Here is a 27416-nt window from a genome sequence, read left to right as displayed (position 1 = left end):
AAGGGGTGTTCAGGGTATATTGCTCATGTACTGCCACTCAGGGATGAGTGAGGCTGGTTACCCTCATCTTAAATGTCAGGACCAACTTGCCTAGCCCTGGGCTTCTACATTCCTCGTGGGGCAACACAGGGTCAGATGATGATGATGATGACGATTATAGTTCATTCAGCTGCTTCACTATGAGAAGTCTCCCATGAATGAAGTTGAATTGTCTGGTGGTAGGAAAAACAAACTGAAAATGTATCATTGTGCTAAAGAGATAAATGGAGATTTGTTTGCAACCCCTTTACCCCGCCACAGTGGTTGAGCGACTAGCATCGCTGACTGCGAAGCTACCGGCCTGTTACTGCCATGGTTTGAATCTGGGTGCGGGTAGCTGACATCACTAGAATCGGTTGTCCATCCATCCTTTGTGGGTTGGTACGTAAAGTGAGTACTTAGGGTAACACCTAGCGGAGGTAACTGTGGTAGCCTGGATGATGTAGTGGTCTTGCATCCAAAGATAATTAGTAAATAACCCACCACAGGTTCAGAGGCCTTTGTTACGGAAATGAGCACTGAAGCTGAGTGCCTCATGGTGTCTGCCGCACCTGACCTTAACTTACCTTTACTGTGAGATCATCATCATCATCATCATCATCCGGACCTTCTTTCCCACCCAAGGGCAGGGTGAGGAGTAGCAATGACCAGACAGCACAAACTTGCCCAATCCAAATGGGCCACACTTCCATTCACTCATCATTCAAGCCCCCGGAATCCTGGCTGTACCGGATGCTATGAGATATCCATCATAAAACCCTTTCAAAACCATGTGACAGCAAGAACAAAATAGAAAGATGGCATCACACTGAACATGTAAACCATGCCTGTAAGTTTCTCAAGCATGGTGTAGTGAGTATCTACAGTCAGTTCTCACTTAAAGTTTAGGATGTATGCAGGTAGTAATGGAGGGGTTAAAAGCACAAAATATAGTACATTCACTTCTGACTTTAAATCAGCTCTATGGTAAAGCAAGAGCAGCTGTAAGTGAAAATTGGTCTTCAGTCATTAGCAACTTATGTGAACTTTAAATGGGGACTACTGTACGTGTATTTGTTTACCAGGCTATATATTTTAGCAGTAGAATTCATACACTGTTGCACACAGAACTCAAATACTGATGTTCAAAAATAGCTCAAGTTTGATGCTGCTGTTATGTCTTCTGTCATGTAGCAGCAGATATAAAAGTATTAAAGTGTGTTCAGCATGTCTACCATATACGTGTTTACACTGAGTCTTGATCACCTTGGCTTCTTGCTTTTAAACCCATGTAGTACAGTGGTGTAACTTTATTAAAATTAAGCATTATTCTTGCTACTCCCAGACTATTTTATTTAGCTATTGAGAGACCTTGTGTGGTGAAAGGCACAATAAAGATTGTTTTCAGTCCTTTCACAGAGAAGGGTTTTCCAATGTTGAATAATATTTTGACAATAGCAGGAATATAAAGAAATATGTATTCATCACAGTACAGAAGTGGCTTGACAGTGTAGTACATGCTAGCAGTATGATTAATCTGGGTTTAAGAAAAAACTGTATTTGGCTGTAATCAAACTTTTTTTTTTTTTTAAATTTTATATACAGGTATAATTTGTTCTGATTTAATCTTTATTTTTTAATTTAATTTTATTTTTTAATTGGCAGCTTGTTATAACTGATAGAAATTGTCTGTGATCGTTTATATTATATAACCACACTAATGGTGCATGTGTTTCACCCATGTTTCATACTTCATTGCATCAGGGATGTAAATGAGTTTACTTTGTAATTGCACATTTTATTGAAAAATCTTTCTTTGTAGTACGGTACTTTACAGTATATATTAGCTGTTACAGCAATGTATGTAGTACTGTACATCACAAAACTTGCATTTCCCGCACAGCACAAATTATTTTAATTATACGATCCATAGAATACGACTGTTCGTACAGAATACTGTTTTAATTTCCTGTTTTCAGATTACTGTAATATGTCAGTTGTCTGGATAAAATCATGTCCGTGCCCATTGCCATACATCCATGGTTAATCTTGTTTGAGGGTGTAATTTAACCCCAAAATATGATCAGGACATGGATTTTACTCAGACTATTGTCAGATGATTTTATTCAGCATAGAGAAGTGTCCAACTCTTAACTACAATGGGATCATAATGATCCATCCATCTTAGGATCATAATGAAATGAAAATATGAAATCATCTGGTGGTACTCTTACTTATCCATCCAGTTATGACAGATGCAACTGCAGCACATAGCCTCACTTACCCTTCAGCTATGCCCACATGTGGGTATAATTTGTAATGTCATAAATAGCGATCTTACACCCCTAGGGATTAATGGGTAACTGAAAGCAATAAGAGTACGGCTAGAAACATTTCTTTCTTATGTTGGTCTGTAGAAGTGCCAACCTCACTACCCACCAGCTTTGGTAAAAGCAACCAAACATTTTGTATAGATGCAGTCTTGATCTGTAGTTTCTAGCCCACCCTGGTCAGAAGGGTTGTTTTTGCACAGTAGCCCATCCACTGTTGATATGCATTTGAACCTCAGGATTTGTTGGGCTGCATATTTGAGAGTTGCTGAAGTGTGCTGTAATGAAGAAATGCCCCTGGATTCAACTTGCCCAGTGACCAGGGTAGGCCAGATACTGTACAGTACTTTGGATCATGACTATACCTGGTTCTTTGGAGCATCTGGAAAAGGTAGCGTGTTCATCAACCAGCCTTACTTAACAAGGTTTGGTCCCAGTAGGGGGTATAGACTTTTCAGACTACAGTAACATGGCTTTTCATGCACTTTGACATATTCACACTCTATCGAGATCCCCTCAGCATCTCACTCATAAACACCACCATGTCAGCACCATATTCCTTAAACACTTTCTTGTCCTACAGTCCCAAGAGCTGTCTACACCACAGCCAAGTTTTTGTTGGGGGTGTGGGATTGGAAAGCATTATAACACTGTAGATTAAAATGTATTGAGTTTCAATTAGTAAAGCAAACAACCCTGAAAATCAATCATCAGTAGCCTAATAATGAAATAAGAATATAAATAAATGCCTACCTGTCTGCACATTTTTATGCATTTGAGTGACACTGCATTATGAAAGGGGGGGCCTTGGCCTCAAGTTCTTCCCTGTCACCTGGCTGCACCAATGTCTACACCTAAACTAGAGTGTGAAACACTGAATGGAGGCGGGCCATTTCTCCAATGACAAAAGTGTTCCTCGGTATTAAGGATTACATTGAATCAGTGGCATAGCCACGCGGTGGGAGGGGAGGAGACGGACCCCCCACTCAGACCTCGGGTCTCCCCATCTGAAATTTAGACTGTTAAAATGTGTGCACATTTTGCAGCAGTGTGCTCGCCCAGAATAGGGCTTGGCCCAACCTTGCGTATGCAAACCTTATGTGATGTATGGGATCAGCGAGATCACAGACCTATGCTTTGGATCTCCTCACCCCAGGATATTGGGCTAGAATGATGATCAGTGATGCAGTCCTGAAAGAATTGCCACAATTTCATTTCAGGTCTTTATAGATGCTTTCAGAGTTGAATAAAATCGTCTGACAGAGCCACATTCAAAACCTTTGGCAAGCATCCTAAGATTAATAGGTTGTTGAACATTATACCGGAAGATCTTTTATTTACTGTGTTTTTAAGCTGGAGTGTATGCACTGGTTTGCGCTGAGTCAACATACAACCACTGGGATTATCGTGGTAGCGGGACTGGCCAGGTGTCCGTGGCAAAATAAAAGTTTCCCGGCCATAGATTCATTCCGTTTTCTTTCACATGGACTCAAGAATGTTTTGGTCAGTCGCCTAAGGCCGTAGGTGTATGAGCTTCGCAGGAGCGGGAATGTATATTATGAATACAGCTAAATGTTAATGTGGGAACCAAATAATTAAATAACGAAGCTGATGATCTGCTCATTTGATGTCAATGAAGCCCATGAAAATTCATTTAATAAGAAGACTGAAAAAAGCGAGATTTCGACTTGGTTTGTCTCGTCTCCTCATCCCTTCGAAGCTCGACCCTTCGGCGGACAGGTGCGGCGGGTCCACGAGTCTCCAGCAAACCAGTTCCCAGTTAGACTTGGTGGAGGGAGGGTGTTCGACGCTTGGGGGTGGATTTTTGTGCTGTTGTTAATTTTATATACTCTGTCATCATGCCTTGTTCAGCCATCACACTATCCCTGGCGACGATATGTGCCGTGGTATCCGTTGCGCTTCTTGCAATCGCCTTCGGGACGGATAACTGGCAATATATCAAAGTCAACCGCATAGAAATCGAGGTGAGGTGATTAGATGTTGGTCGCGCCATATTTAACTTCCTAATTCTCATATTTGTCCTGTGTAAGCTTCATTTCTTATTCCATTGGAACTTGGGTTCTGTGTGCCTGTACTTTCGTCTTTTAACTTGCTTCCTGGTTTTGGCTTCCTGTTTCTTAAAGGTTTGTCGTGTTTCTTTTCACATACTTTCGTTCCACTTTCTCTTTGTTCTTATCATTCTCGCCCTTGTATAACTTCATAACACTTAAAATGTTAAGACTGGATCAGTTAGTTACAAAGTTCACAGAAGTAAAAACCTAAATGAAGAAGAATTGAATGTGTGGTTGAGATAATAGGAGTGTGAAGAAAATTGTTTCGAAGAGTATGAACTTCGATAATTACAAAAGCCTTATAAGTAACTACTAAAAGTTTTGTTTAGCAAGGTGAAAGCGAAGATTACCAATTTATGCTGAAGGAGTTGGCTTAACATTACAGTATATTAATTGCCACCATCATAACCCCTTCAGTATGAGAGAGAGGGAGAAACTAAAATTATCAGTTTTAGTAAATGGGTGAACTATTATTCTTCCATCAGAACTAAGGCCCTTCCACGCGATCAGTAGGCACTTGCATATTTGAGTACATGTACGGAGAAAGTTTGAAAAATGATCCTTTAGACATGAAGCACCATGAGATCCCAGCTTTTAGAGGATTCGTCATCGTGCTTCGACACTGGTGAGTTGCGTGCTCGGACAACCCAGGTGGTCTGTGATCATGTGGGAGGGCCTTTAACTAACGGTAGGCCAGCCAGTAAGAGTTACATCAAAACTACCAGTCTGAAGATTGTTGGAGTTAGAGAGAGAGAGATAAGGCACCGTCTATCGTATCAAAACACCAAAATGCACCATACTAACCACGCATTGGCTGTCTAATTTTCTCTCCTGTATAAAAGCATCCGTAGTTGGAAAAACTATTCATTCCTGATATGGACCATCGCAGTTAAAGGGTGTTGGCATAGTGTTGCTGCGACCCTGCTGACAAGCACTTTTGTAGTAATTAGCAGCCTCACAGATTTATTTATTTATTTTTTTTTTTTTTTGGGGGGGGAATTGCACCCGAGGCCTTCTTTCTCATCTGATTCCTGTGCCCAGTGATGTCTTTGTTTCGAACTCAGAATCTCGTAGGCCCATGTAAATGTGGGAAATTTGGCTAAGATAACGAAAACAGACGAAGTGAAGACAGTTCAGACGCTTACATTCAACGTGGGAGAAACCTGAAGCAGAGAAGAGATTAATGCAGCTTTTGTATATCCCTTTTAGTTTTAAAGGCTGTCTAAGCTGAGTAAAATCGTCTGAGTATAGCAAAAATATATAAAAATCATCACAGTGAAGCTGCGTCTTTCAGCTACGGTATGTGTTGGAGAGTTAATGAGTTAAGTGTGAAGTAACCTTTTCACTGCGATGTCAAATTCTTGCTGACTTTACTTCCAAACAGAATAAACGAAATAAAAACGATGTCCATTAAATTCCTCCATTATGAAAAGTCTCCCCAGAGTTTTAATATGGCCAGGTGGTAGCCGGAAAGACGTCCTCTGGGTGAAGGGATTAGCTAGTCGGCTCATGTAACGGAAATCCTGCTGGAGGTTTTAAATTACACTCGTTCCTTCCCAACCTTGGACAAGTCTCGCTGAAATATTATCCCACTCCGTCAGTTATTATTATTATTATTATTATTATTATTATTATTATTTTATTACTATGAATTATTATTATTTATTTATTATTATTATTAGTAGTAGTAGTAATAGTACTGCTACTACTACTTCATTATCACCGATGCCTATAATGGAGTTACCTCTATGATTACCTGATTACCTATGCTTGTAGTGAAGTTATCGATATGATACTGAAATAAACAACATATGATACCGGTATTTATGTGGACGCTTGAAGTGGAGCCAGGATTTCGGAGGCTTTATTGTGCAGGCAGCGTAATCATTCTACATGTTATTTCCCTTTGTTTGTGGATCCTACCTCACCCCGTCGCTTTTGTGGGAATTAGGGTAGAGATGTTTAAACCTAAGGTCGGTGAATCGTCTATTTTTTTTTTTTTTTAAAGTTGCAAGTAAATATGATGACGCTTAGTATGCCGTAGTTATCTCTTCACTACGATGATGAGTTTTGTATCTAATTAACGCTTCCTCCAGACGATTATGTTCAGCTTGGTAGAGTCCTGTTTGCAGGGACTCCATCACCACTGAAACATACGGTAGACAAAGAAAAATCAACTGGAGGCAGCAGAAAGTAAATAAATAAATAAATAAAATAAAATAAAATAAAAAGTTAAAACCGTCATCATACAGCAAAGTTCTAAAAGGAAGTATTTCAGTTTATGATAAACCTAGGCTACCGTCGTCAGCCCATATTGTAGTCTGGTAAGGAAACTCCTTAACACCTCTTCCTTACCGATTTACCGTAGTCTTAGATAGGGCTGGCTTATGTACCGGTAGTTTTGTACATTATTTATGTGGAGTATGGTGATATTAGAATGATTTAAGTAACATAGAAGATGACTGCAAGATGTAATAAGCCAAATAAATCACATGGGAAGAGGTGTTAGGGAACCTTCTCATCCTACGAGAATACAGACTCGATAGACAGGCGGAAATCTCGAGCAGACAGGTAGTTCACGGCTTTCTGGATGCTGTTAAAAAGACCGTGAATTTTGCGGGGATTTGTGAGCTGTATGATCCATGAGGCGAAGCGCTGGGAAGATATTGCTCGTGTGAGATATATGTGTGAGTGGGGATTTAGGAAGGTGAAACATGCAGATTAAATCGCTTGAATGTTAGGACCTAAGAAATATCCGGAACTCGGGAATACAACTCCTGGATGTTTGGATTGGACGGGAACTTGCAACCCTCCCCTACACAAAGTACATCTCGTGTGTGTGTGTGTGTGTGTGTGTGTGTGTGTGAGGAGAGAGAGAGAGAGGAGGGTAAAGGGGAAAATTGTGAAGAGGAGGAAACTTACTGGAGAGAAGGATGGAGGAAAAAAATAAAGATGAACCAAACCACCAAACCTGGACAGCAGCAAATAGCATCCCCAGAGAGAGAGAAATGAGGTCAGGGGTGAGGGAATGCATGACCCCTACCCCTGCAACATACATTCACACTCCAGGCAGATTGGCCAATGCAAGGCCGGGGGGGGGAGGGGAATGCCACGTTCCCTCTCCACCTGCGGAATTAGGATGGAAAATAAGAATACTTTTACTGAGACTAATTACATTAATGATTTTACTGATAGGCTGGATGGTTATATGGATGGATACCGGTATAGACTGATAGATGGAAGTGTTTTTTAGGTAGATGGAGATGGATGGATAGCTTAGGTTGAATTAGAGGTTTGCAGGCAGACACACACACACACACACACACACACACACACACACACACACACACACACACACCACGAAAAAGATTGTTTCACGTCACGTTGAGTTGTAGATGCCTAGAAACATGGCAGTTGATAATGTCGTTGAAAAGGAAGGAAGTGCATATAAGAAATACGGTAACGTTTTAAGAGTTGACCAGTTGTGTATTTGAAACGCTTGAGAATATGGAAGGAATTTGCTGAAGACAGGAGTGGGCAGATAATGTGGCAGTTGATGTCTTAAAGAATGATGTAATTTATAGGCTTCGGTTGATGTAAGCTCGAGTTTCCTGACAAGCAATATTGTTATTTTTTTTCCAGTTGGGTTTTATTTTCTACATATAGGTCGTCACGTTACTTCTATGTCTCTTTAGATGTTAATGATGGAAGAAGCTATTTGCAGTCTCAGGGAAGTTGGCCATACGAATTTATGAGAGAGAGAGAGAGAGAGAGAGAGAGAGAGAGAGAGAGAGAGAGAGAGAGAGAGAGAGAGAGAGAGAATGAAATAACGAATGCAAGTTGTGAATCTCCATTAGGTCTATAACTGAATACTCGTACCTGTTCTTGCGGTAATAATAAAAACTTAATAATGGATATGTAGAGTTGAGATGTAAGTGGTTTGTCCAGCTGCCTATTAGTGTTGTAATGAATGAGAATAAATTAAAGGCTAGTGGTTGACAATTATTTTTTTTTCAGTCTGCTCTTCAAAATACTCGTACCATCAGGCGTTTTGAAACTGAAAAAAAAAAAAAAAAGGAAGAGCATGAGTCAACTGCCATCTATACCGTTGCAGACACTTCCTGCCGCCTGAGAGAGAGAGAGAGAGAGAGAGAGAGTAGATGAAGGAATGTGTAAGACAAAGTGGAATAAGACAGATGGAAGAATAGGGAAGTTCTTTCGTTACGAGTAAAAAAAGAAAAATCCTACATATAATAATCTATAATGTAACAATGGAAGCTGAATCCGTCTTGGAATGAGCATTGTTTCGCTTGCCATTTGATTTTTGCCTTTAGATTGCGTAAGTTCATAGGCAGTGGAGCAAACCGCTGTAGGCATGGAATTTAGCGTAGGTTAGTAAATTGGTCTGACCGGTAACTAGAATAAAATGTTATCTTAAGTGCGATGTGCTCTGCTACTGTTGCTACCGTAATTTTCTTTTTTCTTCTTTTTCTTCTTCTTCTTCTTCTTCTTATTATTATTATTAACTTGAACTAACCCTTAAAAGGCATAGAATTCCTTCAGATGAATGAAATCGCCCGACCGCTAGCTAGAATGAAATATATACCAGTGACGTTCTGACCTACAGAGGGTATTTAACACTTCAGCATAGATGCTGATTGCTTTACGTAAATTAAAGTTGCCAGGATATCTTTCACGTGAAAAAATTCGTCGAGCGTATATTTGAATAATTTACTGAAGTACGGGGAAGTTACAGCAGTTTCAAAAGATGGGTCACTTCATACTGACGCGTTGAAATCCCCCGGGCGCTGAAATCCCCAAGCGAGCACGTTAAACCTACTGTAAATCCGATTCTTATTTGTGCTGTATACATGTATCCGCCTATGCTTTTACTACACCTTTACGTCTTACAGTTTTGCCTTGATTTGTTTGTCGGCCTAGATCTCGCCCATAAATTCGTTTGTGCTGATTCATGGTGTTGGATATTGATTATTTTGTTTTCATTGCTCTCTTATGATTCGGGAGAACCGTTTAGGCATTAACCCCTCCACACAAGTGACTTCGTTTGTTATATTTTATTATATTTTACTATGTTATGACGTGCGTTTCTTTATCAGCCCTTTACGATTTTGTGGAGTTTTAAAGTTCTGTCCTAGATTACTGCCAGTAAAATTAGATTACCTGTACCGTTAAGGCAGGTTGATCATGGACCCGCTTTCTCATCGGCTTGGAGACTCCTTAACATCATCACTTTACCAGTTTATTTCTATATCGGGTACTCCAATTTCCTTTTGTACGTCATTTATGAAAAGTGCCATTACTAGAAAGATAAATAACACTCCAGATAATTTCAGGTCGTGATGAACAAAATGAATAGCTAAAGAAACGATGCTAGAAAGCCAGTGAGAGAACGCACCAAGGAGGTGATTGAGGGGTAGGAGTGTGATTCAGGGGTGTGGGTGTTGATCTAGCGACCTTAAAATCAGCACTTGGCGCAGGGGTGTAGGACTGCCACCAATTTATCGGTCATATATGGAAACACGTGTGAGGATAGGGCCTACATGCCGGTACCGTTAGTCTGACCGATTACTGAGTGTAGTCGGCAACTGAGTGTACTACTGAGTGTATTCGGCAATGAGTGAGGTTCTGATGGTGTTTTTCCGCACCATGTGTTTCAAAAAATGCAGTAAGAGATTGGGATTTGGCTTACCCGTCTATATTAATACCTGGGCCTAATATAAATTCTGTCTATCCGTCTATCTGTAGCCAGACGCCATAACCTCGTAAGAAGTGGCCTTTTGTGTTTGAGTTAGTTGTTTTACGGGGAGGGGCACTAACCTTCCGCTAACCCACTTGTTGACACGGTAGGAATTTAAATGCTAAAAAAAAAGAAAAGAAAAGTGCTTCTTACCGCCAAACAATTTTTCTCACCTTAGGAAGACCCCAGTGTAGTGAACAGGCTTTACTTCATCTTGCTTTATTAGAACTCTGAGCTTCCCATATGAACTTTGAATTCCCAACCCTACTATGGCTGTGAGTTAAAATATTGAATAAGTGTTGATTGACTTACTTCCATTGTTTTGAAAGGACGGTATAGTATTTGAAGTTTTGATTAAGTCTGCATTTAAATTTTTTGCATGGGAAGTACGAAAAAAACGCAGTATAGGCTAGCTGGTGTCTGAACTGTAAAAGACATAATCGTGGTGAAGGGATAAGAGTTAAAATACTACCCACCCTTCCCTCCTAGTAAATGGGTACCATTAGACAACACTTAGACTCTAAGCTAGCGTGTAATAGTGACGGTGTGTGTGTGTGTGTGTGTGTGTGTGTGTGTGTGTGTGTGTGTGTGAATAACGCCATCTGTCAGGTGAGAGTGGACTAATGAGCCTCAGGAGAAATCTGTTACAGCATTACCGCTCAGAGTTTTGAAGGCCTGCTGTAGCAGGGGAAAAGAAAAAAAAGTATATACCGATATCGATATATGACACTATTGTAGCCTACAGCTTATGTACAGTTGGCTCCATTCCCGCGTGACACCCAATACTGCTTATGTCGTCATAGTTTCATATGCAAACCAATAACTTCGACAAATGAACATAATTTATAACACTTTGTCGGCCAGGAAATAGATGAAGAACAGAAGAAGGCTTAGAGCAGTACCCCTATCGACTGCTGAGAGAACATTTGCAGTGTTGGGTGGCTCACGCGGCAGTAGAGCCAAGTGGTATATGAATAATCAGAGCAAATACTGATACGGATGCTGTTGTGTTCGTTAATCTGAACTAGGCTAATGAAGTGAAACTGCGACCCTCCCTGCTGGCTCAAATGTTACTGGTTGATTAGGCAAGATCTCATTAGGTTGTGGCAGTTCTGAGACAGTGTAAGAGAGCTGCTGGCAAGAACGTACGTACCATAATGTTATACACGGTGGCCTATATTCATTATTCATTGATCACCTTTGTAACTGAGATTGTTTTATATATACAGTATATTATATATCGCTGCTTTTAGACAATGTAATTCGATTTAAAGAACTGCTAAATACTTACTAATGTCTGTACATATACCCAATTAGTTTTTTTTTTTTTCCTCATAAAAAACAGAGTACAGTCCGGTTATAACAAATAGAAAGAAAAAGAAAAAACAAAGAAAGATGTCATCGAAGGGAAGGGGCTAGTTAACCATTTCACTCTACAGTATTTCAGTTTTACCACCAGACCATTTTATTCATTAAGGTTTTATGATGGATTTATCTAACACTGGAGCTCAAATAGTTTCCTTTTAAAGCAGAATATAGTCATCTGGTTATACATAACAAAATATACATATAGAAGTCACCGTACCGAAAGTATTGATGAACATGCGTAACCCTTCATTTTCAGGCTGGGTTCCCACACTACGAGTTTGCCGAGCCGTTTTGTAGGTCATATGTAATTTATGGCGTGTGATGCTGAGTGAGAGTTGGCAGTATACTCGTCCTATGAATATATTGGCAGTATACTTGCTGCCGGGTATTTGGATCTCTGGATATTGAGGTCTGTTTTAACACCACTAGCGTGACCTTTATTTTTTTTTTCTCTCAGTCTGCAGTCAAATTATTTTATACAATTAGGATGGACATTTAGTGGAGGGGTTAGCTTTTAAATCTCGGTGACGTCATGTATTTTACTCCTGCGAACGACAGGCGATTTTACATCTCATTAGGACACAAGGCGAGGTCTGAGGGCTAATGAAGGCTGTATCTATCCCTTCCAGTTAGCTACATAAATCTGTTTAATGTATATGAATTCTTTTGGAGGCTGTGAAGATATATGGTAAAAAAAAGAAAAAGTCGTTTAAGCTGTGATTTTCCTTTCTACATAGAACGTAGTACCTGTCAAAATCTTGTCAGTCTGATTTCTTCCGGTGTATCAAGCAAGCAGTGAGTGGTCTAGTACCGGAACGCAGACATTGGCCAAGACAGCACTTCACACTCTGCTTGAAGTGTTTGCGTCAAGGTAACAACATGTGCATAGTAACTCCATTAGCTTGTTGCCGATAATTGCTACATGGTACTTTCTCTGCAGACGTACACATGGTAAACATAGCATCATATCCCTGTCTTCCAGTACGACACAGCGCACGAAGAAGGTGAATGTTGCTCTTTAATTCAGAACCTTAAAAAGTTGAAAGATATGGCTTTTTAAAGTTTACGTACAGATGTGGACAATAATACCACTTTATTTATAACTGAAGAATTATGAAACGCTGATACTATATTAAAAGAAGCGTTTAGGGCTCCTAGGACCGCATTTCAGGCTTTCGAAAGTCATTATTCACACTCACGTTCCTTTTGTACCGAAGTGAATCGATACGGTACTTATGTCCGCAACTGTGCCATAACGACGAGCTTCATGGGCTATTACGGAAGTATTTAGAGATTCATTGTGCGTCGCTAACCAAGCCGAGATGACAGGCCTTAGTGATCGTTTAGGTTTCTTCGTACCCAGCTGTTTGGATTGTCCTCTTGTTTTCCGGGTATTATTTTTACTGGTGATTATATTTAAGTGTTTCCGTTACCTTACAGTTTGTCGTAATGCGAGTGAGGCTGTGAATAAAAACAGACCTTTCCCCATCTCTCTCCTACACTCTTCCCCCTGCCACCTGCACCTTTCACCCGCCCACCTGCTTTATACCTCTTCCCCACCCAGCTACGGCCCCCACCACCACCGACCCCTTCCCCTTACCCACCTGTACATCTCCCTCCCCCATGTACATCCCTCCCCCACTCATACCGTATCGCAGTGCCTATCCATCGTTCTCTGTAATAAGGTTTCTGTATCTAGAAATGCGCTATAGGTGTACTTTCGATCGTGTGAAGAGTGACCTGGACAATAGGATATAAGTATTTCATTTCCTCCTCACTGTAATGGCTCATCATCCCACGACACACCACCCTCCTCATACACTTACCCATGTTTTCATTCCACCTTGTGTTTGTTATAATTCTAAGTTTATCCACATTCAACCACCATAACTCAGCTTGAATTATCCCGGTAACGAATCCTAATCCTGATTTTTTCACGGCTGTATTGAAGACTGAAATTTCTACAGCTGAAGCCTTTCTTAAGCTGGAAAAAAAAATAAAAGTCCGAGTGCCTTATTCATGAGGGATCTTAGCCAGGCCTTGCGATAAACAAGTTTTCAGAGCAGTTACGGTAATTATTCTGAAGAACCATTTGTTTTTGCGGTATTTTCATATATTTTCTATGTAGGGTTTGGTAGCTATGTGAGTGAAGAGGAAAATATAAACCAAACAGTCTTAAACACCGCATAGGCCCAAGGAAGCGTGTGATTAGGGTGCTCCTGATTTACCCAGACTTACAGCGAACTCTTCTCTCGCCGACAGAGGTCCCTGGCGCGTTCGGACATCTCGCCCCAAGCCTTCGAGGATAGTGGCCTGTACCGCACCCGCACCAAGGGACTCTTCCGCATCTGCTACCCCGAGAGCAGGCCAAAGGGAGGTTAGTACTTGAGTCAGATTGTGGTTTCGGGATATGCTTTTGGTTCTTTTTTTTTCATATTTTTATCATGTGCCTCTTCAATTGTCTGTATAGTTTTCTCCTTATATCTATTTTCCTCTTATTCATAGTTGTTTAAATAACTGTTCTTGCCCATCCTACACTGAGGATGTTAAGTATGAGTAGATCAGCCATAATATCTTCAGTATGTTCTTGGTTGGGTTTTTGCAGAAGAATATAATCATGTCTCGTATCTTCATGTTTGTGGTGGCGGTGGTGTTCGTCTCTTGTTAAATCTCGGCATTCAAGATAAGAGATGGTGATTTTAGGTCAGGTTAAGGTGAAGACTGGTTGTGGTTGGAGGATGAGAATTATTTATGCTTATGCAGTTCATTGTGGTTGTTGCAGTTGTGAGTGGTGGTAGCATATGTGTGGTACCGATAGCTGTTAGAGTGTGGTTCTGGAGGTGATTGTGGTAGTTGTAGTTGTAGATGAGAGTGGTAGTTGTGGTAGTTTTTTGACGGGGTGGGATGGAGGGGACGGAGAGAAAACATAAACACAGCGAGATGGAGGGAATAAATACCTCTTCAGCCGTAGTAGTTTCTCTTCAGTAAAAAAAAAGAAAAAAAAAAAATGGCGTTTGCAGCAGAGAGAGAGAGAGAGAGAGAGAGAGAGAGAGAGAAAGACGTCCATGGATTGCATTTTGTTAATCCTTTTGCTCCCTTTTTTTGTTTGTGTGTGTGTGTGTCTTTTTTTGTTTGTGTGTGTGTGTGTCTTTTTTTTCCAACACTAAATGATTTTATTCAGCTGAGGGAAACTTAACCTCAAAAGAGTTAGTGGAAATTAACCGTAATCCTTTCACCTTCATCGTAGAGTCTTACCTGAGCTGAATGAAGGTGAGTTTGGTGTTTTGATAAAATAGACAGCCTCGAGGTAAAGGGGTTAAGAGGAAGTGATTGTTGGTTGTGCTTCAAGGCGGGAAAGTGTTGGAATGTGTGTGTGTGTGTGTGTGTGTGTGTGTGTGTGTGTGTGTGTGTGTGTGTGTGTGTGTGCGTGCGTGCGTGCGTGCGTGTGCGTGCGTGTGTGTGTGTGTGTGTGTGTGTGTGTGTGTGTGTGTGTGTGTGTTTGTGTAGGTGTGTGTACTGTTAGGTGGTTAGGCGAGTGTGGGTGTAAGTGGAAGGTTGGAGATGTACACTTTAAGTTGTGTGTGGGTTTGGGTGTGTAGCATTTTGAATCCTTGTGTCGTGTAAGTGTGAACTGTATGAACAAATCTGTAAATAAAATAATGATATAGAGTTAAGGTAAATGTGTAACCGTGTGTGTGTATGTGTGTGTGTGTACAAAGTTAGTGTGTCATTCTCGCGTCTCTTCCTTACCAGTTGACATCAGCATTTGACACGCTAACCCCTTTCAGTCCGATGATGCATTTTCTGTTTTATTCTCGGTATTTCCAGACGATTTTATTCTCCTTAAGATAAACTTCCTTCTTTAGCTTCTTCACTGCCAGAAAAATCGTCCGTTGATAGAAAAAAACAAAAAATGACCTCGGACTGAAGTGGTCAATACTCTCGTGTGTTATTTATGTAAAGGATGTCAATAGTAAAAGAAAAAGATGCAGATAACGTGGAAAAGATTTAGATGTAATTCGTAAACTAAATCGCTAAGATAAATATGCCAAGGATCCTTCTATGCCCGCGAGAATATGGATTGTACTCTTAAACAGGGGTGTATAGCAGGTATTGGAGAGAGAGAGAGAGAGTATTGTTCCAGGATGCACACTAGGCTTTCTTTTCTTTTTCTTTTTTTCTTTTTATGCAAGCAAGGTGTGGGGTGAAGCAGAAACCAGATGACATAATTATGTGTGAAGGGATGTAGGTGTAGGTCCATGTGTACTGTAGGTGTTTGAGTGTACCTGTACCCACGTGGTAGGAACACCTCTAGTACCGATAGTCTCTTCCATCTAACACCTGACGAAATCCACCTGAGTTGATTATTATAGGAGCTTGGGAGTGTTGAATGAGTAGTAAGTGAAGGTATGTTTGCACAGGTGTTTAAGTGAAGGAAGGTATGAACTGAGAGGCTGTGTGTGAAAGTGTGATGGAGTTGAGATAAGTGTAAATAATAGGTGTGTAGGTGAAAGTGTATAGTTGTGCAGGCTTGGGTTGGGTTTATATTTAAGTGTAGGTGTAAGTGCTGATGTGCTGGTGTTTAAGGACAGAAGGTGTGTGGTGCTGGGAAGGAGTACAAACACGAGTGTATGTGAAGTGTATTGTGTTTGTGAATTTGTGTATTGATGAGTTTGGAGATGTAGGTAGGCTGTGTGTGTAGTTTTACTCTGTGTAGGTGTGTAGTGTTACTCTGTGTAGGTGTGTAGTTTTAGTCTGTGTAGGTGTGTAGTGTTAGGCAAGTGTGGTGGGTGTGGACAACAAGAGAGTCTGAGGAGGAGTTATTGTGCCGACATCACGACTTCGGAAAGAGAGAGTGCCTAGGTGTGGCTGGGTGTAGGAGGGTGGGTGGATGGGGGGAAGGAGACAGGGTGTGAGAGAATGAGTAGGAGAGTGCCTAGGTGTGGCTGGGTGTAGGAGAGTGGGTGGATGGCGTGAAGGAGTAAGTGGGTGTAGTGTACTGTAAGTGTGAGAGAGTGAATAGTTGGGTTAGGGAATAAGGAATGACTGTGAGAAAGTGATTGGATGCGTGTACAGTAGATTGGGCATGAGTGAGTTGATGAATGGATGTGGCTGGGTGGATGGGGAGAGAGTGAGATTGCCGGAGTGTAAATGAGTTGGTGTAGGTGTGTGTGTGTGTGTGTGTGTGTGTGTGTGTGTGTGTGTGTGTGTGTGTGTGTGTAGGAGTATGTTAGAGCGTAGGAGAATAAGTGGATGGGTGGAAGAGTTTGAGCGTGTGTAGAGGAGAGGGGAGGTTGTGTAGTTGTGGGTGGAGAAAGAGAGAGAGAGAGTATGAGGAAGAAAGTGAGTGTGGAAGGGTGGGTGTGGAGGTGAATGAGTGTGGGGTTATTGGGAGCTGTTGCATGGATGAGTATAGGAAAGAGGGTGGGTGTGTAACAGAGGATAGGTGTAGAGACGGATGTGTGAATGAAGGAGGGATAGTGAATGAAAGAGAGGCTGGATGATTGTGAGTTAGTGAGTAAAAGGAAGTGAGTAGTGATGTAGGTGAGTGTTGCTGAGTTGGTGGGTAAGATGATAAAGAAAAATGTATAATTATAAATGCACTGATGGCTGAATGCAAACAATTTTGGATTAGTACAAGAATGGTGAGGGCGGAGAAGGGCTGAGATTTACATTGCTAGATGAAGGGATGGGTTTATAAGTGTATTAATGTGGGTAGTTACGGTGATAGTCGTGTGATCTGTTTGAAAGGATGTGTTCGATGCCAGGCTGGGGGTAGAGAACAGATTATTTGAATTTCGTTAAAACAGACTTTACTGAGATACCACGACACCCAACGAAAAAAAAAAAAAAAAATAGTCCTGAATGAGACGGCGTTGCGGCATGTATACTTTTGAACAGTGGGAATTAGTGCCGGAGCTGCGACACGCGAAGGTATGTGGCACGTAGGACAGCTGAGCCTCAGGGAACGGGTAAAAAGAAAAAAAAAATAGAATGTACAAGAAATAGAGTGGGGCGAGTGGATGAGAGGGAAATTGTATTGGTGGAAGAAATTGGAGGGTAGATGAGAGAAAGAGACAGAGAAAGAGAGAGAGAGAATTGGTGGATGAAAGGGTGAGTGGATGAGAAAGTGCTTTAGTGGATGAAAGCGGTGAGTGGATGAGAGAGAGATTGCGTTGGTGGATGAAAGGGGGGAGTGGATGAAAGTGATACTGCATTGATGGATGACAGGATGGGTATGTGAGTGGATGAAGGTGGATAGTTGTTTGGTGAGTGAGATGAATGGGTTGAGTAAAGGAAGGTATTGGGTTACGGCAGCGGTGGGTCAGGGGTGAAGGAGAGAGAGAGAGAGAGAGAGAAGATGGAAAGCGTTATGGAATGGAAGAATGTTTAGACGTGTGAATGTGAATGCTTGTTATTTCAGTGTAATGTGTGGTGGAAGGATGTGTGGATGTATGTGATTGTTTTTCCTTGCATCATCTGGATATTGTGGGCTGGATGGATGTGTGGACGAGTGGATGGCAAGGTGGATGAGTGTGATTGTTCCTACTTCTTTAATCTGGAGCATCGTGGAGTGGGTGGAAAGGTGCACGTGTGGATGGGAAGGTAGAGTAGTAGATATAAGGTTAGATTGTGTGTGTGTGTGTGTGTGTGTGTGTGTGTGTGTGTGTGTGTGTGTGTGTGTGTGTGTGTGTGTGTGTGTGTGTGTGTGTGTGTTTTCCCCTTCCTTCCCATACCTTGCCCCGTGTGTCTTTCTGAGTTCTCTCTTCCTCGTGATTGGCCAGTCCTTGTCCAATCCTGTCCCTCTGTACGTGACCAAGGTGAGCGGGTGGGTGGGTGGGTGGGGAGAGTAGGAATGAAGAGTACGTGGGTGAGACGGATGGTGTAAGTGGGTGGGTGGCTCGGGATGGTTGTAGGTAGGTGGGTGTGGGTGGGTGGGCAGGATAAGAAAGAAGAGTAGGTGGGCGAGACGGATGGTGTAAGTGGGTGGGTGGGTGTGGGTGTCTGCAGGTGTGTGGAGAAAGTAGGAAAGAAGGGTAGGTAGGTGAGAGGGACAGTGTGAGTGGGGTGAGAGGGATGCTGTAAGAGGGTGAGTGGGGACAGGTGGGTAGAGAGAGGGAATGGAAGGGTGCAGGTGGGTGGGAGAGCGTAGAAAAAAGGTGTATGTGGATAAGAGGAATGGAATTTTAGCTGGGAGTGGGTGTTAGTGAGTAGGGGAGGGATAGAACGGGGTGAAGGTGAGTGAGAGAGGTAGGGAATGGGTTAGGTGGGTGGTGAACGGGTGTCGATGGGTGGGAAGGGTGGGAAAATGGTGTAGGTGGATAGGAGGGATGGAATGTTAGGTGGGAATGAGTGTAAGTGGGTGAAGGAACGTGGAGAGTTTGTGAAGATGGGAGAAGGAGAGTGTGGATTGGTGTAAGTGGATGGGGGGTGTAGTATAGGGATGAGTGAAGGTATGAGTGAATAATGAGGAGTAGGTATATGAAGGTAGGATGGAGTGGGTAGAGGGTGAAGGGCAATGGGCGTAGATGGGTGGGAGTGGGAGGAGAGTGGGTGTTGGTGGGTGGGAGGAGAGAGCGATGAAAATATAGGGTACGTGGGTGGGGGAGGACGTGAGGGGAGAAAGGCATACTTGGAACATTGAGAGAGAGAGAGAGAGAGAGAGAGAGAGAGAGAGAGAGAGAGGGAGGATGGAGGGTGCAAGAAGGTAAGGTCGTGAAGGGAAGGAGGGAGGGATGAAAGGTTAGTTGGCTGGCTGGAGGGAGCGAAGGAAGGAATGAAGGGAATATGCTGAAGGGAAAGGGGAAGAAACCATACGTATAAGAAGCTCCTCATTTTCCTTCCTTCCTCACTTCCTTCCCTACTTCCTTCCTGTTAGTTATCCCCTCCCTCTCTCTCTCTCTCTCGTCACGTCTTTTCAATCAGCTGACTGCCTAGCCTTCCTTTCACCTTCCCTTGCCTCCTTTCCCCTCCCCTCCCCTCCCCTCCCCTCCCCAACCTAGCTACATACCTTCTTCCCTCTCTCCATCCCTCCCTCCCTACCAACCTAGCTACCTACTTACATACCTACGGGTGGCTACTTACCTTCATACCTCCCTTGCTTCATCCTTCCTGCCCACATGCACACAATCATATACATACTCGCTCATACATATCCATCCATCCATCCACACATACATTACAAACACACACATACCGTACATACATACAAACACATACATACATACATACATACATACATATATACACACACATATATACATACATACTCGTACATACATTTTTTTCTGTCCTCTTTTCCACCTTCCTGGCTTATCATTTTTTTATTCATTTTCCCATAAAGTATTTCTTGTCCTTCCTTCCTTCCTTCCATCAATCCTTCCTTCCTTCCATCCTTCCTTCCTTCCTTCCATCCATCGTTCCTTCCTTCCATCCATCGTTCCTTCCTTCCTTCCTTCCTTCCTTCTTTCCATCCATCGTTCCTTCCTTCCTTCCTTCCATCCATCCTTCCTTCCTTCCATCCATCCTTCCTTCCTTCCATCCATCCATCCTTCCTTCCTTCCTTCCATCCATCCTTCCTTCCTTCCTTCCATCCATCCTTCCTTCCTTCCATCCATCCTTCCTTCCATCCTTCCTTCCCTTCCTTCCTTCCTTCCGTCCTTCCTTCCCTTCCTTCCTTCCTTCCGTCCTTCCTTCCTTCCGTCCTTCCTTCCTTCCATCCTTCCTTCCTTCCATCCTTCCTTCCTTTCTTCCTTCCTTCCTTCCTTCTCTCTTTTGTTAGTCATCCTTCATTCTTCTTTATTATCTCCCTCTTTCCCTCACATCCTTTTCATTTTTCCTTCAGTTTCCTTCCCGTCCTCCTCACCTCCCCTGTTACATCCTTCTTTCTTTTTCCTGCCTGACCCTTCCTTCCTTCATTCTCCCACCCTCCCTTGCATCGTCTTTCCTCATTTTCCATCCCCTTCCTTCCTCCCTGCAGTCTCCTTCCCTTTCATTGTTTCCTTCCCTATTTCTCTACTACATCTTCACTTTGCCAACATTCCTATTTTATTCCTCTCTCTCTCTCTCTCTCTCTCTCTCTCTCTCTCTCTCTCTCTCTCTCTCAGGTGTTTCCCCGTTCTCCTTTCCTACCTAGATCCTTCTCCCTTCCTCCCCGTATGACCACCTTATTGTTTTCTTTATCCTTTTTCCCCTTTCGTATTTCTTTTCATCTTTTTTCGTGTCTCTCCTTGTAACACCCTTCTTCCCCTTCCTTTCTCTTCCTTCTCACCCTTCACGTTGTTCTTAGTTCCATTCTTCATCATTCCCCCTCCTCCACTTCCTCCTTATTCCGCTTGTTCTCCTATCTCCTTCCTCCCTCCAGTCTTCTTCCTCCTCCTCCTCTCCTCCTCCTCATCCCTCTCAGTTGCAACTTCCCTCCACTTTCCTTCCATCCCCTCCTTATCCCACAATTCCTTCACTTATCATCCTTTAATACCTCCTTCCCTCCTCCTTCATCTTCATTTCTTCTCTCTTCCCTTCTTCCCTCCCCCTCTTTCTCCCTCCCTCCCTTCAGTCTTCTTCCTCCTCCCTTGGTCCCTTCCTCTCCTCCTCCCTTGGTCTCTTCCTCTCCTCCTCCCTTGGTCTCTTCCTCTTCTCCTCTTTCGGTCCCTCCCTCTCCTCCTCCCTCGGTCCCTCCCTCTCCTCCTCCCTCGGTTCCTCCCTCTCCTCCTCCCTCGGTCCCTCCCTCTCCTCCTCCCTCGGTCCCTCCCTCTCCTCCTCCCTCGGTCCCTCACTCTCCTCCTCCCTCGGTCCCTCACTCTCCTCCTCCCTCCTCCCGCCAGTCACATGACCTGTTAGCATTAAAAGGCACAGAGGCTTTGTTCACGACTCAACCCCCCCCCTCTCTCTCTCTCTCTCTCTCGTATAAATCAGTCGATCTATCTCTGCCTATCTATCTCTCTATCTATATCTGTCTCTTTGTCTTTGTCATTCTGTCCATTCGACTACCGGTATCTTTATTCCTGCTTATTATACTTGTCTGCTTACCTGTCTCCTAACCTACTGTTTTTCCTGCGCGCCTGTTTGTCTACCTGCCTACCTCCTCACCTTTGACACATCCTTTCTCCATGCCAGCCCAATACTTTCCAATTCTCCTGACCTTCTTACTTACCCACCACCTCACCTGCTTGCTTGTCTTCGTCTCCGCTGATGTAAATTAGCGAGACTTGTCCTTACCTGCGTTCTACTCTCTTGTCTGTTACCCATGCACCTACCTATCTACCTACTTATCCTCTTACTTACCAGTTCTTCTCTCCTATGTTTGATCCCATCCGGACATTTAAGAGAGTGCAGCAGTACGATATGTCTGTTCATGTGGTATATTCTCACACTCCATCAACTTTCCGCCCAGCCATATACAGACCCCCAAACATAGCCACTGCAACTCACTGTTCCTATGTGTACCTTCCACACCCCAAAAGCCTTCCACACCCAAAGTATACCCATGCATGAAGCACTGGGTAGGAGCTGGTGTTGTGTTTACGAGCTCTGTGGATGATGTGCCCTTCAGGAACCATAAAACTCAGCTTGAATTTATATAGTAGTGCTTGAATGTATATAGTTGAGCTGCCCGTCAGTGTCAGGCGTGTGCGGGCCGATCTTTACCATACATACACCGCTTACCTGCTTAACCATTCACCTCCCAGCTTAGGCACATTCCTACCTACATGCCAACCTACACAAATACTTCCCAGTTTGTTTACCTCCCTACCAGCCTACCCACATTCTTACCTCCCAACCATAAACATGGCCACCTCTTTATTTACTTGCCTGGTTCTTAGCCTCTCATACATACATACATACGGTACATACACACATAGAATAGCATGCATACCTTTTTTTTCTCCTATCTTTCTCTTTCCTTGTGCCTTTACTCACTTTTCTCTTTTCCCCTTTCCTACACTTTCCTTCTTGTATTTCTTCCATCCCTCTTCCACGTCTCATCTCTTCCCGCTATCGCTTTTGTGGAAGTTACGTAAGTATCTGCAGGTATTTAAAGAAGCACGGTGATTAGAGGGAACAGGTGTGTAGAAGAGAAAGGCGACTAGGTGTGGGAATTAGGCTATATATACGAATAGCAGGTGTGTAAAGAGATCATGAGAGTTAGACAAAAACATGTGTTGTAATGGAGAGGAGCAGTTGTGGACGTTAGGTAAATAATGGGCAGGTGTGTGAGGAGCAGGTGTGTAGTGACGTGTGCAACCAGGAAATATGTCGGAGCGTGGAGAGAGAGAGAGGGGGGGGGGAACTGTGTGTGTATAAGAGTGTATTTCGATGTATGTGTATTTCAGAATTAGCCTAGGCCTATGGAAGTATGTAATTTAGAAACACAACTATACAGATGTGTAGGTATATTTTTATTATCAGTGTGCGCGCGCGCGTGTGCGTGTTATGTTTGTATGTGTGTATGCTTGTTTGTACGTATAGCTAGTGTGTATATCATAGTTTTTGTACGTGTATGTGCATAAGATAGGTGTCTGCTCTTGGATGCGTGTGCGTGTTTGTTGATGCAGGCTTGTTTGCGCTTGCTTGGGTGTATGTGCAGATCTGTGCGCGTGATTGAGTGAAAGTGTATGTACGATTAAGTGTAAGCCCTGCACTGTGTGTGTGTGTGTGTGTGAGAGAGAGAGAGAGAGAGAGAGAGAGAGAGAGAGAGAGAGAGAGAGAGAGAGAGAGAGAGAGAGAGAGAGAACAGCTATACAAAGAAAACAAATATAATGTTAACAGTCTGCTAATACATTCTTGGCTGTTGGCATATTTGGGGTTAAGGAAGGGTGTATATGCTTTAAGGGTGGAAAAGAGGGGCGGGGCTCCTGTGACAACTCCCTTACTACGCCCTCACTCCCTCCCACTCACTCTCACTCACTCACTTTAATTATGTTTTTCTCATATTCACGCTCACTTTCATATAACAGTACCGTCTTTACTCAATACCCACGCATATACTATAATTAGAGAGATAGATACAGTAAATGCAGATGAATCAGGTATATATACATAGTTCATAAATACGTATGTTTATATAGAAAAAGGATAATGGAAACACGAAATATCCCAAGAGCTTTTCGTGTATTCTCAAATAAAGAAACTGTTCTCCCCTAAAGATGTGATAACACGAGATTACCTTGGAAATTTCGCATTTCTTTTGTCCTTGTTACACGCGTAGGTTACCGTACCTTGACTATCCGGTGTGCTTAGGCAAGAGGAAGGTATGAAGGACGTAGGTTAGATGGGTGCGTAGCAAGTGGGTGTATGTTGGCGTTTAGGTAGGTAAGTATAAGTGCTGTAGGAAGGCTAAGTGAATTTGTGCTAGGTAAACAGGATAGACAGATTTGAAGAGTACTTAGGTAGGCGGGTGTGATATGTGCCTAGGTGTATGTTGTTGCGTAGGTAGACTTCAGAGATATTGTGGTAGGTTGTGGCAATAATGTAGTGCTGCTTCTTGTACTTTTTTTTTTTTTTTTTCTGCCCACTTCTCCTCCTTTTTCTCCCATCCCTCCTGTCACTTTTTAACACTAAGTGACGAGCCTGGTGGTTTCGTGTAACTCAGGAAACCATTTAGACAACAGCGCTGGGTGGTAACCATATGACCAAATAACGGAATGATGTGGAGCCTACTATAGTACCCCTCATATCTGGGTGTAGAGACGCAAATTCAGCGTCCATCCGGGAACCAAACCTCCATATTCTTCCCTGCGCCTCGCAGTGACAAGGTGCTGTCTAGCTTAAGGAAATATCAGTACACGGCACGAGATGGCTCTGCTGGGGAGGTTGCTTAACTGCGGTTGTTGGGTCTTCTAGGTCAGACAGACCGGAGTTAATCAGCAACAACACCAAAAAGGTAGCTAGAAAGGAGTGAGTAGGTTTGTGGGTGTGGTAGTTGCCTAGATATGAGTCAGTGTTGGATAGGTGAACTAGGTAAGTAGGTTGGTATGTAGGCAGGTACGTATGTGATGGTAGTAGACAGGAAAACGGAGATTGGCCTTAACTCAGTAGCATAGGTTTTTATTATGTTAAATAAAAATCGCCTGACGTTAGCAAGAATATATTTTTAACGACTTCCTAGTACCGAACCGCAGGACTTATTGGAGCATACCCCTAATTTCCTTATTGTCATTGGTAGTTTGTTGACAGCAAGAATAAACAAACCGGTACGAGACATCCTGAGAGGCTAGTGAAGAGGTTAGTTGGTTAAGTTAGTTAAAATCGTCCGGCAGAAAGCAAGAATATTTTTAAAGGATTTTTGTCACCAATATGAATGTTGCGGTGAGCCTTTCGGTGCGTGGTAGTTCCCTCCGCTTAAAATCGTCTGAGTTAGCTCCAAAAAACACACACACACACACACACACACACACACACACACACACACACACACACACATTCGACCATCTTACTGAAGCGTGTATAGACTGCAGAACGTTCAGTAGACATGGTTGTACCGTAATGCAAGTAGGTATACACATACTAACGGTCTACTAACGGCGATCCGAGTGAGAAATACAGATACAGGGCAGTTTACCTTGGAATACGTGAACGAATTTCCTGATGCCCGGGTCAGAGGTTAGCCAGTGCGTGTGTGAACTTTCGTGAGTGTATGTCTGTCTGTATGTATAAATGTGTGTATGTATGTATGTCTTTATGTATGTATGTCTATGTATGTATGGTAAGTGTTGCGTCGGGGGTGGGAGTAGTAAGTAGAGTGGATGTGGGAGTGAATGTGGAAGCTGGTGTGTGCGTTTGTGTACGTTTTTGGGGGTGGGTTGTGTGTGTGTATTTTGGGGGTGTAGGTTGTGCCTGTGAGTGTGTAGGGTATTTGTATATATTGCGTATAGTTACTGCGTATGGCTCTGCTTGTGTGTGTGTGTGTGTGTGTGTGTGTGTGTGTGTGTGTGTGTGAGAGAGAGAGAGAGAGAGAGAGAGAGAGAGAGAGGCGCGGCCCATGCACTCCTTCATCTTAGTTTTTCTTTATGGACGGACAAGCCAGGTATGTAGCAAACACACACACATGCTAATAATAGCTACTAGGCCACTTAACCTCTCCACGAACTCGTTTTTCAGTAGCATCAAGAATATCTCACCTTCGCTTAGTCGCCTTCGTGCCAACCATGTCATACTTTGGGCATGTCTAGTGGACGTACAAGGTTATATATTTCTAAATTCACTTTTAATCATACCTTTAAATTTACCCTTGCCAGAAAAAGCCATATTAATACAGATATAAGTGGTTTCTTCTAGCGTATGTTTGTGAGTAATGACACCACAGCTAACCATAAGAGAAGAATCCGGTAATTTGTAGTCCGACAGAGACTGGGATAGAAAAGAGACTACATATTCCCAGTTTTCCTTTTTGGTTAGCTACGATGCCAAGTCATCATTCATAAACATACCGCTAGATGAAGCCATTGATGTCTGTGTTAATATGGCTTTAATTAATTTGTGATATGTTTTCGGTGCTGGAATCGGTTGTGCAGTTATTTAAATATGTGGCATCAGTTTCAAATAGAACTGGACATCGAAAACGTCTGATTAGGCTATAATACCTGATTAATATTGACTTTACCAGATAGTCAGAATGATTTTGCACTCGAGTACGTAAAAGCAGCGTGTTATATATACAGTTCATCTAAACACATTATATTTATAATGATTAAACATATCAACATGAAGACGCCTTTTTTCATTTTATTATAACTGTTTCCAGGCTGTTTTATTCACTATAGAATAGGGAGGTTTCCTAATCTGTAAAAGATCATCGGGAAGCTCCATGAATAAATCAGATAATACGTCGTGTGATTCATTATGTTAGAGGATGTTTTACAAGGCATGCAAATGGTACAGTTGAAAACGTGTCCACAACCCACTCCCATAATTACAACTTTCCTACCACCAGCGCCAAACACTTAACAATTCAGGTATCACAACATAACTACCGATATAACTAAGTACTCTAGGACAAAGAGGGTAGCAATAGCATTTTTTTTTTTTCTAACCTGACGAAGATCCATAACCCACTTCAGCTCAGTTATTGGCCAAGTGTAGTCGTATTGGAAGATCGATTGGACTAGTAACCAAGGAGACTCATTTCTACCCCATAACCAGGGTCCGCCGAATATTATGCAACCACGTATTCGGAGTAAGTTTCCGTGAGGTCAAAACAAAGCAGGCGCCTAAGAACCAATAATTAATGCGTTTTTTAGTAGTGTATTTAGGAGGGAGGTCAGTCAAATGGTGGGTAACAGCGACTTGGAGGCGTTTTGTCTGCGGCCACCCTTTGCGGGATTAGGACGGCTATAGATAGATAGATAGATAGATAGATTTTAGGACCGAGAGGGAAACTACAAGGTGCAATAGTCCTGTAGCCACTCCCCAAGCCCTCTCTAGCACCTTGAGGCAGACAGAGATGGTAAATGCCAGTGCTGCCCTGCCCATGTGACCTTCTCTTGTTTGTCTTGCCTCACACACGTTGGCATACCTACACGTACTCACACACACGCACGCACATAGCCTACACATTTTCACACACACACACACACACTCACACACACACACACACACACACACACACACACACACACACACACACACACACACACACACACACACACACACACACACACACACACGGATTCATTTAGCCTTGTTTTCCGCGCCCCTCCCATCTTTGGCGACAATTTGACTATAGCTACACATTGCATCTCTCTCTCTCTCTCTCTCTCTCTCTCTAATTATCTCTCACCCGAAGGCATCGATAAGGGTGTGGTGCCATGACTCCTCCCACGTGACAGGCACTTCCGCCATTTTGTATCCAGATCTTTAATTATGTTCTAT

General features: G+C 42.7%; 1 protein-coding gene across 2 annotated transcripts in view; it reads left to right on the top strand.

Annotated features, from left to right (window-relative positions):
- The first annotated feature begins 4171 nt into the window (after nucleotides 1-4171).
- LOC145402250 (uncharacterized) overlaps nucleotides 4172-27416 on the top strand; it is an 80796-nt gene continuing 57551 nt past the window's right edge. For both annotated transcript variants that reach the window (XM_080274373.1, XM_080274372.1), the window contains exons 1-2: nucleotides 4172-4333; nucleotides 13809-13923. In XM_080274373.1, the coding sequence (XP_080130499.1) occupies nucleotides 4208-4333; nucleotides 13809-13923 (241 nt within the window). In that variant the 5' untranslated portion in view covers nucleotides 4172-4207. The remainder of the gene's footprint in view (nucleotides 4334-13808; nucleotides 13924-27416) is intronic.

This window comes from Coenobita brevimanus, chromosome 57, assembly GCF_032717465.1.
Source record: "Coenobita brevimanus isolate Jiangsu-jjx chromosome 57, ASM3271746v2, whole genome shotgun sequence".
Lineage (NCBI taxonomy): Eukaryota > Metazoa > Arthropoda > Malacostraca > Decapoda > Coenobitidae > Coenobita > Coenobita brevimanus.
This window is presented reverse-complemented; position numbering and strand designations above follow the sequence as displayed.